This window comes from Somniosus microcephalus, chromosome 24 (assembly GCF_052327205.1).
Source record: "Somniosus microcephalus isolate GS21.2 chromosome 24, FLI_Smic_1.0, whole genome shotgun sequence".
Taxonomy (NCBI): domain Eukaryota; kingdom Metazoa; phylum Chordata; class Chondrichthyes; order Squaliformes; family Somniosidae; genus Somniosus; species Somniosus microcephalus.
This window is the reverse complement of record NC_141010.1, coordinates 5167446-5179277: the sequence shown is the minus strand read 5'-3', so window position 1 is coordinate 5179277 and position 11832 is coordinate 5167446. Positions and strand designations below refer to the sequence as shown.

At 50.0% G+C, this 11832-nt stretch overlaps 1 protein-coding gene across 12 annotated transcripts in view; it reads right to left on the bottom strand.

Moving 5' to 3' along the window:
* Positions 1 to 212: 212 nt before the first annotated feature.
* odad4 (outer dynein arm docking complex subunit 4) overlaps positions 213 to 11832 on the bottom strand; it is a 90527-nt gene continuing 78907 nt past the window's right edge. For 6 of the 12 annotated variants that reach the window (XM_085966116.1, XM_085966110.1, XM_085966111.1 and 3 more), the window contains 3 exons: positions 10049 to 10111; positions 7694 to 7756; positions 213 to 763 (listed from right to left, as the gene is read on the bottom strand). In XM_085966116.1, coding sequence (XP_085822242.1) covers positions 399 to 763; positions 7694 to 7756; positions 10049 to 10111 — 491 coding nt within the window. In that variant the 3' untranslated portion in view covers positions 213 to 398. The remainder of the gene's footprint in view (positions 764 to 7693; positions 7757 to 10048; positions 10112 to 11832) is intronic. The other 6 variants (XM_085966112.1, XM_085966115.1, XM_085966117.1 and 3 more) reach the window with 1 other exon arrangement.

Below are 11832 nucleotides of genomic sequence, written 5' to 3'. Positions count from 1 at the left end.
GATGTTAAGGGCTATAGAGCCAAGGTGGGTGGATGGAGTTAGGATACAGATCAGCCGTGATCTAATTGAATGGCAGAACAGGCTCGAGGGGCTGAATGGCCTCCTCCTGTTCCTATGTTCCCAGCCTTAGAGTTCTCAAAGAGGAAGAATCCGATGGTACAAAAAACAGGTGTGCTCTGGTCTGACTAGAATTTACTGGGAGTGGAATTAAGTACAACAGACAAAGGTTTATTTATATTTATAAAATCTACCACTTGTTTACAAGGGCAGGACTTAAAAAATTAACAGCAATATCATTTACTAATAAAAACAAAGAAGTTAGTTACACTGAGCTCTGCTTCTAGACATTATCACATCAATGGAGATGGGGTGAGAGGAAGAGTTATTCCTGACATGTTTCACTCGTTCTTTGGCATTACAGCTTCTTCCTCCAGCTCTCCTTTTTCCGACACTTCTTCTGTCGTCTCTCCTTTTTCCGACACTTCTTCCGTCGTCTCTTTTTCCGACACGTCTTCCTCCAGCTCTCCTTTTTCCAACACGTCTTCCTCCAGCTCTCCTTTTTCCGACACTTCTTCCGCCGTCTTTCCTTTTTCCGACACTTCTTCCGTCGTCTCTCCTTTTTCCGACACTTCTTCCGTCATCTCTCCTTTTTCCGACACTTCTTCCGCCGTCTCTCCTTTTTCCGACACGTCTCCTGCCATCTCTCCTTTTTCTGTCACTTCTTTCGTTGTGGCTTCCATGTCTAAACTTCGTGTCTTTGTCTCTGTGGAGAAAATCTTGAGATATAAAAGCTGCAACATGAGAATTTTAGGAGCAGGAAACGGCTTCTTCAACCACTTTCCTTATTTACCTTTTTCAATACACCTAAGTGGGTTGGTGGTTTTACAAATACACCTATTATATTCCCTATATTTCTTTCCTGGTCAGCACACTGACCACTGTTCCATTTAACAAATATTCTTTCTTGATTCCTTGCTCCCATATTAATGGTTTCACACTGGCCAACACTGAACTGTACCTGCCACCGATTGGCTCCGTTATCTAAATGTCTCACACATGCACAAACCTACCTACTTTCACCATTAATTCATGGGAAAACTTCCTTTCACCAATCAAACACTAACCACTGACAGGTACGGTATTTACTGGGGGGGGGGGGGATAGTTAGGAAATACACAAGTCCTATATCTTGTTATGACACTAAACAATAGTAAATTTTTGTCTGTGGAATGCCATCCTTTACTAGAATTAATTAATTATGTAGAATAATATGTTGGCCTTTATTGCAAGGGGGTTGGAATACAAGAGTAAGGAAGTCTTACTACAATTGTACAGGGCTTTGGTGAGTCCACACCTGGAGTACTTTGCACAGTTTTGGTCTCCTTATCTGAGAAAGGACATACATGCCTTTGAGGCGGTGCAACGAAGGTTCATTAGATTGATCCCTGGGATGCGAGGCTTCTCCTATGAGGAGAGATTGAGTAGATTGGGCCTGTACTCTCTGGAGTTTAGAAGAATGAGAGGTGATCTCATTGGAACGTACAAAATTCTGAGGGGGATTGACAGGGTAGATGCTGAGAGGTTGTTTCCCCTGGCTGGAGTGTCTAGAACTAGGGGGCATAGTCTCAGGATAAGGGGTTGGCCATTTAAGACTGAGGTGAGGAGGAATTTCTTCACTCAGAGGGTCGTGAATCTTTGGAATTCTCTGCCCCAGAGGGCTGTGAATGCTGAATCGTTGAGTATATTCAAGGCTGAGATCGATCGATTTTTGGACTCTCGGGGAATCAAGGGATATGGGGATCGGGCGGGAAAGTGGAGTTGAGATTGAAGATCAGCCATGACCTCATTGAATGGCGGAGCAGGCACGAGGGGCCGTATGGCCGACTCCTGCTCCTATTTCTTATGTTCTTATGTAATAATATTCCTTTCAGCTCACTAGAGCATAATTTATGCAGAAATGGATCATTCCTGTGATGTACGTGCTGCACATTTATATAATCCTTAGTACTCAAGACTCACTTTGTTAAAAGCCATAGTCCATTATGTTGAAAGCTTCAGTCCTATATTTGCTTACCTGCTCTGACCAATTATTGCTTATCCAACAATATCTGTAACTATAGCAAGAACCTAGTGTTCTGTTGGTCAACAATGCTGCACTGGACAGTGACCAGAGGTTAAGGCCCATTTGAAGGAAGGTTTAATTCCTTCCCGCTATAAAAGAAGTGTTTAATTACAGACCTTATCTGCTGCCACAGGTGGTTTTGAAACTATTTGAATTCACTAAAGGAAAAAGGAAAACTCAGGGACAGTCCTTTTGGCATGAAACAATTTTCTCTCCCATTGAAAAAAACAACCCACATCTTTTACCTTTGAAGAGGTGCCCAAACTTTACTTATTGTGTACCACTTCCAGATTTGCCAGCTGCCCGGGTTCCCCTACCAGCATACAGGTTTCAGACTGGACAGTTGCTGGGCAACTGAAACCACGCTGTAGTGTATGATGATTGGAGGTGAGGGTTCTGTACGTCATCGTCTCTGTGTATCTGTGTTCTCATTGGCACATCTTGAAGTAAATTAAGTACTTTATATAACATACTCCCACAGAGTTTTAAAGCTTCGTCTGAGTAGCCTATTGTAAAAATGCAATAAATCAATAAAATAATTAATAAATAAAATCCACCATTAGACAATTTCTCCCGAGAACCCCCCAGAGATGTCTCCGTGTACCATGGTTTGGGAGCCCCTGCCTTAGAGCATCACCAAGTTGATTACACCTCGGAGTTCTGCCATTTCTGGTCTCCACTGTCACCTGGAGCAACTCTATTCACTTACAACTCAAGCATCAACAAAGTCAGGGGCATCCAAACTGAAATATCAGTACCCGCTGTGCCCTTAGCTGGCATTTTTCTTGGGATTTATTGCACAACTGCTCCCTCGTAGTTCCCAACTGACCGTCAGGGATTCCAGCCTCCTTTGTGCGCTACTTGCACGGGGACTGAAAGGCAGCTGAGTTCTGGCCCAGCTGAATCTCCCAATAATTCTTTGCGCAGTTCACCTCTTCTCCCGCACGGCCGGAAGAGAAATAGAAGGTTTTGCGAGGAGGCTTTGCTGGTTGTCTATTAAGATATATAATGCTGTGTATGTGCAAATTTAAAGTAAGAGTTTGCGGACATTACAACAGTGACTACTTGAAAAGTACTTAATTGGCTGTGAAATGCATTGGGACGTCCTGAGGATGTGAAAGGCATCATATAAATGCAGGTTCTTTCTATTTATAAAGCACCTTACAACAGCTCAGAAATGTCCCAAAGCACTTCATGTACAATGAATAACATTTTGCAGTTACTGTTGTTATGTGCGTAAACATGGAAGGCATTTTGCACACAGCAAGATCCCACAAGATGCAGGAGCAGTTTTTCTGTTTTTGCTGGTTGTTGGTTGAGGGAGGCTAGGACACTGGAGGAACTCCCTCCTTTTCCTCAAAAAGTGCCACAGGATCTTTAACAACCAGCTGAACAGGCAAACGGGTCCTCGGTTTAACATCTTATCCGAAAAATAAGACGTCAAACAAAGACTTATTTTTTTTACTAAACTCAGGACGCTTTACAGCCAATTAAGTACTTTTGAAGTGTAGTCACTGTTGCAATGTAGGAAACACGACAACCATTTTGCACACAGCAAGATCCCACAAACAGCAATGTGATAATGACCAGAGAATCTGTTTTTAGTGATGTTGTTTGAGGGATAAATATTGGCCCAGGACACCGGGGAGAACTCCCCTGCTCTTCTTCCAATAGTGCCATGGGATCTTTTACGTTCACCTGAGAGAGCAGACAGGGCCTTGATTAAAAGTCTCATCCAAAAGACGGCCCCTCTGACAGTGCAGTGCTCTCTCAGGATTGGACTGGGAGGTCAGCCTAGATTATGGGCTCAAGTCTTTTTTATTTATTCGTTTATGGGATGTGGGTGTCGCCGGCAAGGCCAGCATTTATTGCCCATTCCTAATTGCCCTAGAGGTGGTGGTGAGCCGCCTTATACTACTGAGTGGCTCACTAGGCAGAGGGCAGTTAAGAGTCAGCCACATTGCGGTGGCACATTGCTGTGTGTCTGGAGTCACATATAGGCCAGACCGGGTAAGGACGGCAGATTTCCTTCCCTGAAGGACATTAGTGAACCAGATGGGTTTTTACGACAATCCGGTAGTTTCATGGTCACCATTACTGATACTAGCTTTTTATTCCAGATTTATTTAATTAATTGAATTTAAATTCCCAGCTGCCGTGGTGGGATTTGAACTCATTGAAGCTAGACCATGCCCTCTCCTCACTTCTGATCACAGCTTGGGGGAGGAACTCTGTGTAATTACATTTTTCCTGCTATAAAAATCACTAACATCAAATCTAAGATGCATTGTTTTAACTGAGAGCCAGAGGAAATGGGTTCTTTCACCTCTGAGAGCTGGGTTTAAACCCAGCCGAGATTGATGGGATGTGGGTCTCCTCTCTCTGCTGACTGTAAGGAATCTATGAGTACCGCCACCTCATTTACACTGCTGGGCCGGCTCCTTTGCACTAATTTATTTCATATTTTATATTTTGGAGGAGAAGGAACCATCCCCTGAAATAATCATATTGAAACATGGAGTCAATGTAGCACCAACGCATGGCACCATGTGCTGCCCCAAACTACAGCATTTGCAGATTCAGCTACTCCAGGCAACAGTGTGCAGGGTGTGAGAGTAGGTCACCTCCCTGAGGAGGGAACAGAATATCAGAGGGGCGGTTGTGACTGGGACAGCTCTTGAGCGCCTCTGAACAGATTCAGGTTGTTTGTGGGATGCTCAGAGTGGTGGCGAGAGTTAGAGCCGGACCCAGGGAGACCGGAGTTAGAGCTGGACCCAGAGAGACTGGAGTTAGACCTGGACCCAGGGAGACCGGAGTTAGATCTGGACCCAGGGAGACCGGAGTTAGAGCTGGACCCAGGGAGACCGGAGTTAGAGCTGGACCCAGGGAGACCGGAGTTAGAGCTGGACCCAGGGAGACCGGAGTTAGAGCTGGACCCAGGGAGACCGGAGTTAGAGCTGGACCCAGGGAGACCGGAGTTAGAGCTGGACCCAGGGAGACCGGAGTTAGATCTGGACCCAGGGAGACCGGAGTTAGATCTGGACCCAGGGAGACCGGAGTTAGATCTGGACCCAGGGAGACCGGAGTTAGGTCTGGACCCAGGGAGACCGGAGTTAGATCTGGACCCAGGGAGACCGGAGTTAGATCTGGACCCAGGGAGACCGGAGTTAGAGCTGGACCCAGGGAGACCGGAGTTAGATCTGGACCCAGGGAGACCGGAGTTAGAGCTGGACCCAGGGAGACCGGAGTTAGAGCTGGACCCAGGGAGACCGGAGTTAGACCTGGACTCAGGGAGACCGGAGTTAGAGCTGGACCCAGGGAGACCGGAGTTAGACCTGGACTCAGGGAGACCGGAGTTACAGCTGGACCCAGGGAGACCGGAGTTAGACCTGGACCCAGGGAGACCGGAGTTAGATCTGGACCCAGGGAGACCGGAGTTAGATCTGGACCCAGGGAGACCGGAGTTAGATCTGGACCCAGGGAGACCGGAGTTAGACCTGGACTCAGGGAGACCAGAGTTAGAGCTGGACCCAGGGAGACCGGAGTTAGACCTGGACTCAGGGAGACCGGAGTTAGAGCTGGACCCAGGGAGACTGGAGTTAGACCTGGACCCAGGGAGACCGGAGTTAGATCTGGACCCAGGGAGACCGGAGTTAGAGCTGGACCCAGGGAGACCGGAGTTAGAGCTGGACCCAGGGAGACCGGAGTTAGACCTGGACCCAGGGAGACCGGAGTTAGAGCTGGACCCAGGGAGACCGGAGTTAGACCTGGACTCAGGGAGACCGGAGTTAGAGCTGGACCCAGGGAGACCGGAGTTAGATCTGGACCCAGGGAGACCGGAGTTAGATCTGGACCCAGGGAGACCGGAGTTAGATTTGGACCCAGGGAGACCGGAGTTAGATCTGGACCCAGGGAGACCGGAGTTAGAGCTGGACCCAGGGAGACCGGAGTTAGATCTGGACCCAGGGAGACCGGAGTTAGATCTGGACCCAGGGAGACCGGAGTTAGATCTGGACCCAGGGAGACCGGAGTTAGATCTGGACCCAGGGAGACCGGAGTTAGATCTGGACCCAGGGAGACCGGAGTTAGACCTGGACCCAGGGAGACCGGAGTTAGATCTGGACCCAGGGAGACCGGAGTTAGACCTGGACCCAGGGAGACCGGAGTTAGAGCTGGACCCAGGGAGACCGGAGTTAGACCTGGACCCAGGGAGACCGGAGTTAGAGCTGGACCCAGGGAGACCGGAGTTAGATCTGGACCCAGGGAGACCGGAGTTAGACCTGGACCCAGGGAGACCGGAGTTAGAGCTGGACCCAGGGAGACCGGAGTTAGACCTGGACCCAGGGAGACCGGAGTTAGAGCTGGACCCAGGGAGACTGGAGTTAGATCTGGACCCAGGGAGACCGGAGTTAGACCTGGACCCAGGGAGACCGGAGTTAGATCTGGACCCAGGGAGACCGGAGTTAGATCTGGACCCAGGGAGACCGGAGTTAGATCTGGACCCAGGGAGACCGGAGTTAGATCTGGACCCAGGGAGACCGGAGTTAGATCTGGACCCAGGGAGACCGGAGTTAGATCTGGACCCAGGGAGACCGGAGTTAGACCTGGACCCAGGGAGACCGGAGTTAGATCTGGACCCAGGGAGACCGGAGTTAGACCTGGACCCAGGGAGACCGGAGTTAGAGCTGGACCCAGGGAGACCGGAGTTAGACCTGGACCCAGGGAGACCGGAGTTAGAGCTGGACCCAGGGAGACTGGAGTTAGACCTGGACCCAGGGAGACCGGAGTTAGACCTGGACCCAGGGAGACCGGAGTTAGAGCTGGACCCAGGGAGACCGGAGTTAGACCTGGACCCAGGGAGACCGGAGTTAGAGCTGGACCCAGGGAGACTGGAGTTAGATCTGGACCCAGGGAGACCGGAGTTAGACCTGGACCCAGGGAGACCGGAGTTAGAGCTGGACCCAGGGAGACTGGAGTTAGACCTGGACCCAGGGAGACCGGAGTTAGACCTGGACCCAGGGAGACCGGAGTTAGAGCTGGACCCAGGGAGACCGGAGTTAGACCTGGACCCAGGGAGACCGGAGTTAGAGCTGGACCCAGGGAGACTGGAGTTAGATCTGGACCCAGGGAGACCGGAGTTAGACCTGGACCCAGGGAGACTGGAGTTAGACCTGGACCCAGGGAGACCGGAGTTAGACCTGGACCCAGGGAGACCGGAGTTAGAGCTGGACCCAGGGAGACCGGAGTTAGACCTGGACCCAGGGAGACCGGAGTTAGAGCTGGACCCAGGGAGACTGGAGTTAGATCTGGACCCAGGGAGACCGGAGTTAGACCTGGACCCAGGGATACCGGAGTTAGAGCTGGACCGAACACAGAACAAAATTGCTCCTTCTTTATATTTTTCCAAACAGTAACAAAGTAATGGGAGGAAATCTGCAGCAATGACGGGAAAACAGGATTTTAATCAGGATTCGGGGACAGCGAACAAAATAAGAAAGAGGAAGATAAGTATGTGACCTGGTATAACCACAGCCTGTCGGTTACTGGTTACTGGCTACACTAGGAACCTACCCTCAGAAAAGATTCCTTTGTTCTCAATATTTTCAGGCAATTGTTCTTCAACCTGGCTGCCATCTATTGTAGGAAAGTACGAGGTTACGTAAAATATAGTCAACAGGATGAACACTGTTCATTACTGAAGAAAGACTTGCACCTTGTAATGTGTTTTATCCAATTCAGAAACATCTCTGAGTGCTACGCATACAATGAATTACTTTGAAATGCAGTGATTGTTGTTGGTCACATGGAAGCTATTTTTCACACAGCAAGATCCCAGAAACAGAACAAGATGGATGAACTGTTGCTGGTGGTGATTAATGGTGGAATCTCGGCCATGACACTGGAAGAACTCGCTGCTCTTCTCTGAATGGTGGCATGGGATATTCAACATCCACCAGAACAGGCAGATGTTCTTAATCATGGGAGTGGGGCTTAGACCCACAGCCTTCTGCCTCAGGAGCTACCAACTGAGCCAAGCTGATGACCTTTAACTAAAAGTCAAAACTAATGAAAATATGACTTGCTTATACCTGCTAATCCACCAATCGGACTCTGTGCAGTACTCACTAATACCTTGTTTACGCCGAGCACCCGTTCCTTAATCAGCACTGGAGTCTGAGGGTGCAGGTGGTACCAGTTACAGTGCCATTCTCTCGGGGCACCTCTTTTAGGCGAGTGTGCACTGAATTAAGCTGCGATTGCATTGAGACCCAGAGGCCATTGGCAGGCTATCTGAGCAGCAGTGTGCGGAGTGATGGGGCACAGCTTTGATCCCGAGCTGCTGGGCTTTTGATGCATCACTTTGAGGAGCCGCCCTTCAGGTGCCGATCATTACTCCACAGAGGTGAAGTGTAGCGAGCGTCATATTGAGAACACCGCCCCTCTAGAGCAATGCAAGCTGTGATCAAGGAGCATTCCTGCTGCCTACGGCCGAGGGAATCTTGTCCAACAATGGAACCCCATGGAAGCGTGAGGGATACCCGATACAAACCACACCTGGTTACTATGCGAGTCTGTAGATACACTGCGTCCTCATTATAACAATAGCTATAGTTCTACTGCATTTTTTAAAATATAGAACCGGCTACCGGCACCCCAACTCAGAATGATCCTGGAGCCCATATAACCATTACATCGAGATCATAGAATCATACAGCACAGACGGAGGCCATTCGGTCCATCATATCTGTGCTGGCTCTGTGCTCTCCAATTAGTCCCACTCCCCCTGCTCTTTCCCCACAGCCCAGCAAATTCCTCCTTTCAAGTATTTATCCAATTCCCTTTTGAAAGTTACTATTGAATCTGCTCCCACCACCCTTTCAGGCAGCGCGTTCCAGATCACAACAACTCGCTGCGTAAAAAAAATCCTCCTTATCTCCCCCCCCTGGATTTTTTGGCAATGATGTTAAATCTGTGCCCTGTTTACCGACCCTTCTGCCACTGGAAACAGTTTCTCCTTATTTACTCTATCAAAACCCCTCATAAATTTTGAACTCCTCCATTAAAACTCCTCTGAACCTTCTCTACTCTAAGGAGAACAACCCCAGCTTCTCCAGTCTCTCCATATAACTGAAGTCCCTCATCACTGGTACCATTCTGGTCAATCTCCTCTGCACCCTCTCCAAGGCCTTGATGTCCTTCCTAAAGTGCGGTGCCCAGAATTAAACATAATACTCCAGCTGAGGTCTAACCAGTGATTTATATAGATTTAGCATAACTTTCTTGCTTTTGTACTCTATGCCTCTATTTGTAAAACTAAGGATCCCCGTATGCTTTTTTAACAGCCTTATCAAACTGTCCTGCCACCTTCAAAGATGTCTATGTGTACACCCCCACGTCCCTCTGTTCCTGCACCCCCTTTAAAATTGTACCATTTGGTTTATATTGCCTTGCCTCATTTTACCTTCCAAACTGTATCACATCACATATCTTACACACCGTGTAACCCAGTGTGGAGTTGTAACTGGGCGAGCTGAAGAATGAGCACACCTTATCACCAATGTTCCCTTTAAGCTGCCCGGCCGCACAGCGCTCCAGGGGTCCCGCGCAGCCGGCTTTTAAATAGAAAAACTGCGCCTGCGTGGTGTTTTGATTGGGCCGTACAGCCCGTTAAAGGGGCTGCGCAGCCGGAAAAAACTATTACAGGGAACATTGCTGATCAGAGTTGGCCCCTCTCCATATCTCCCTGCAGCTATCGAGAGCTTGCGATTTAACAGGATAAATAACAAGGAAGGAAACCTGTGGGGAGCAGTATAATGAGGGACCGGGGGCAGGGACCTAACTGGGGAAGAGCAGACGTGGATGTGATTCGGTACAACCGTGGCCTGGCAATGATGGCACACGGTGCTGGCTACACTAGGAACCTACCCAAAGAATAGGAATCACTGGCCATGGGTCTGAACTGTACCTTGTCATCGAGCGGTTCGAAGCCTAGTGCAGGAAAATAGCAGGTTAAACAAATTCTGCTCAGACACACGAGCACCACTTCAACTGTTTATGAAAATTCTAATCAACCTCAAAAACTAAACATCAGTGGGTCTGGGTAACTCACTGTAAATAACATTCTTTCTTTCGCTGTTGTTGAAAGTCCTTGTATCTGCTGATCCACTATGGGATGCTGTGCAGTGTGGGTTAACACCGTGTTTGTACTGAGTTCGAGAGGTGAATTTTAAACCCTCGGAACGGGTGGGTTAGGGGTGGGTGGGAAGGTAAAAAAAATTTAAATTCTCAAACCCGACCCCAACCCAGCCACTTCTGGTTTTAACGGAGGTGGGTCGGGGTGGTGTGGGCAACCAACCCACTCTCAGAAAGCGGGTTGGCCACTAAAATCTTTTAAGGATGCTGCATGTCTCCATTTTAACTGAAGTTTTATTTATAACGCATGGGGGCCTCGGGAATCCCAACAGGCAAAAGGATGCCAAAAGGTCGGATCCATGAGGTAAGTGCCTTTATTGCACTGCTTGTGGGCCAGGAGGAGCAGGACTGTTTCCCCCAGGCCCATCGAGCTAACCTCCACACGATTGGATCCCCGTAATCTGCTAACTACCCCCCACCGCGATATCCGATTCACCCCCCACAATGTCAGAATCCACCTCCCCCTGCCCCACCCTGACCCCTCGCAATGTCAGACTCCACCTCCCCCCACCCTGACCCCGCGATGTCAGAATCCACCTCCCCGCCCCACCCTGACCCCGCAATGTCAGAATTCACCTCCCCCGCCCCACCCTGACCCCCCGCGATGTCAGAATCCACCTCCCCCAACCCACCCTGACCCCCCGCGATGTCAGAATCCACCTCCCCCACCCTGACCCCCCGCGATGTCAGAATCCACCTCCCCCACCCTGACCCCCCGCGATGTCAGAATCCACCTCCCCCCACCCTGACCCCTCGCGATGTAAGAATCCACCGCCCCCCCCACCCTGACCCCCCGCCCCACCCTGACCCCGCACGATGTCAGAATCCACCGCCCCCCCACCCTGACCCCTCACCCCACCCTCACCCCCCACCCCACCCTGACCCCCGCCCCACCCTGACTCCTCGCGATGTCAGACTCCACCTCCCCCCACTCTGACCCCACGATGTCAGAATCCACCGCCCCCCACCCTGACCCCCCGCCCCACCCTGACCCCTCGCAATGTCAGAATCCACCTCCCCCGCCCCACCCTGACCTCGCGATGTCAGACTTGCCTGATAATCGCTCCCCAGCTGCTTTCCAGCCCGACAGATAACCAGCCTGTCAATTCCAAAAGTTAAAAAGGTGTCCTGCGTTAAATTCGGCAGGGCGTGCGGGAAACTCCAGGTTTCCCTTCTGAAAATACTCCCCTGCCCCCCTCGCTCTCTTCCCAGCTCCACTGCCAGAAAGGGTGGTAGAGGCAGGAACCCTCACAACATTCAAGAAGCATTTAGATGAGCACTTGAAACGCCATAGCATACAAGGTTACGGACCAAGTGCTGGATAATGGGGTTAGAATAGACAGGGCTTGATGGCCGGCGCGGACACGATGGGCCGAAGGGCCTCTTTCTGTGCTGTATAACTCTATGACTCTATCTATGACTCTATAAGTAAATATCGGGGCCCCAGTCTCAGAGCCTGATCTACAAATGCAGTCAACCCAACTACCCTACTGGCTCTTGACAACAACACCTATGGT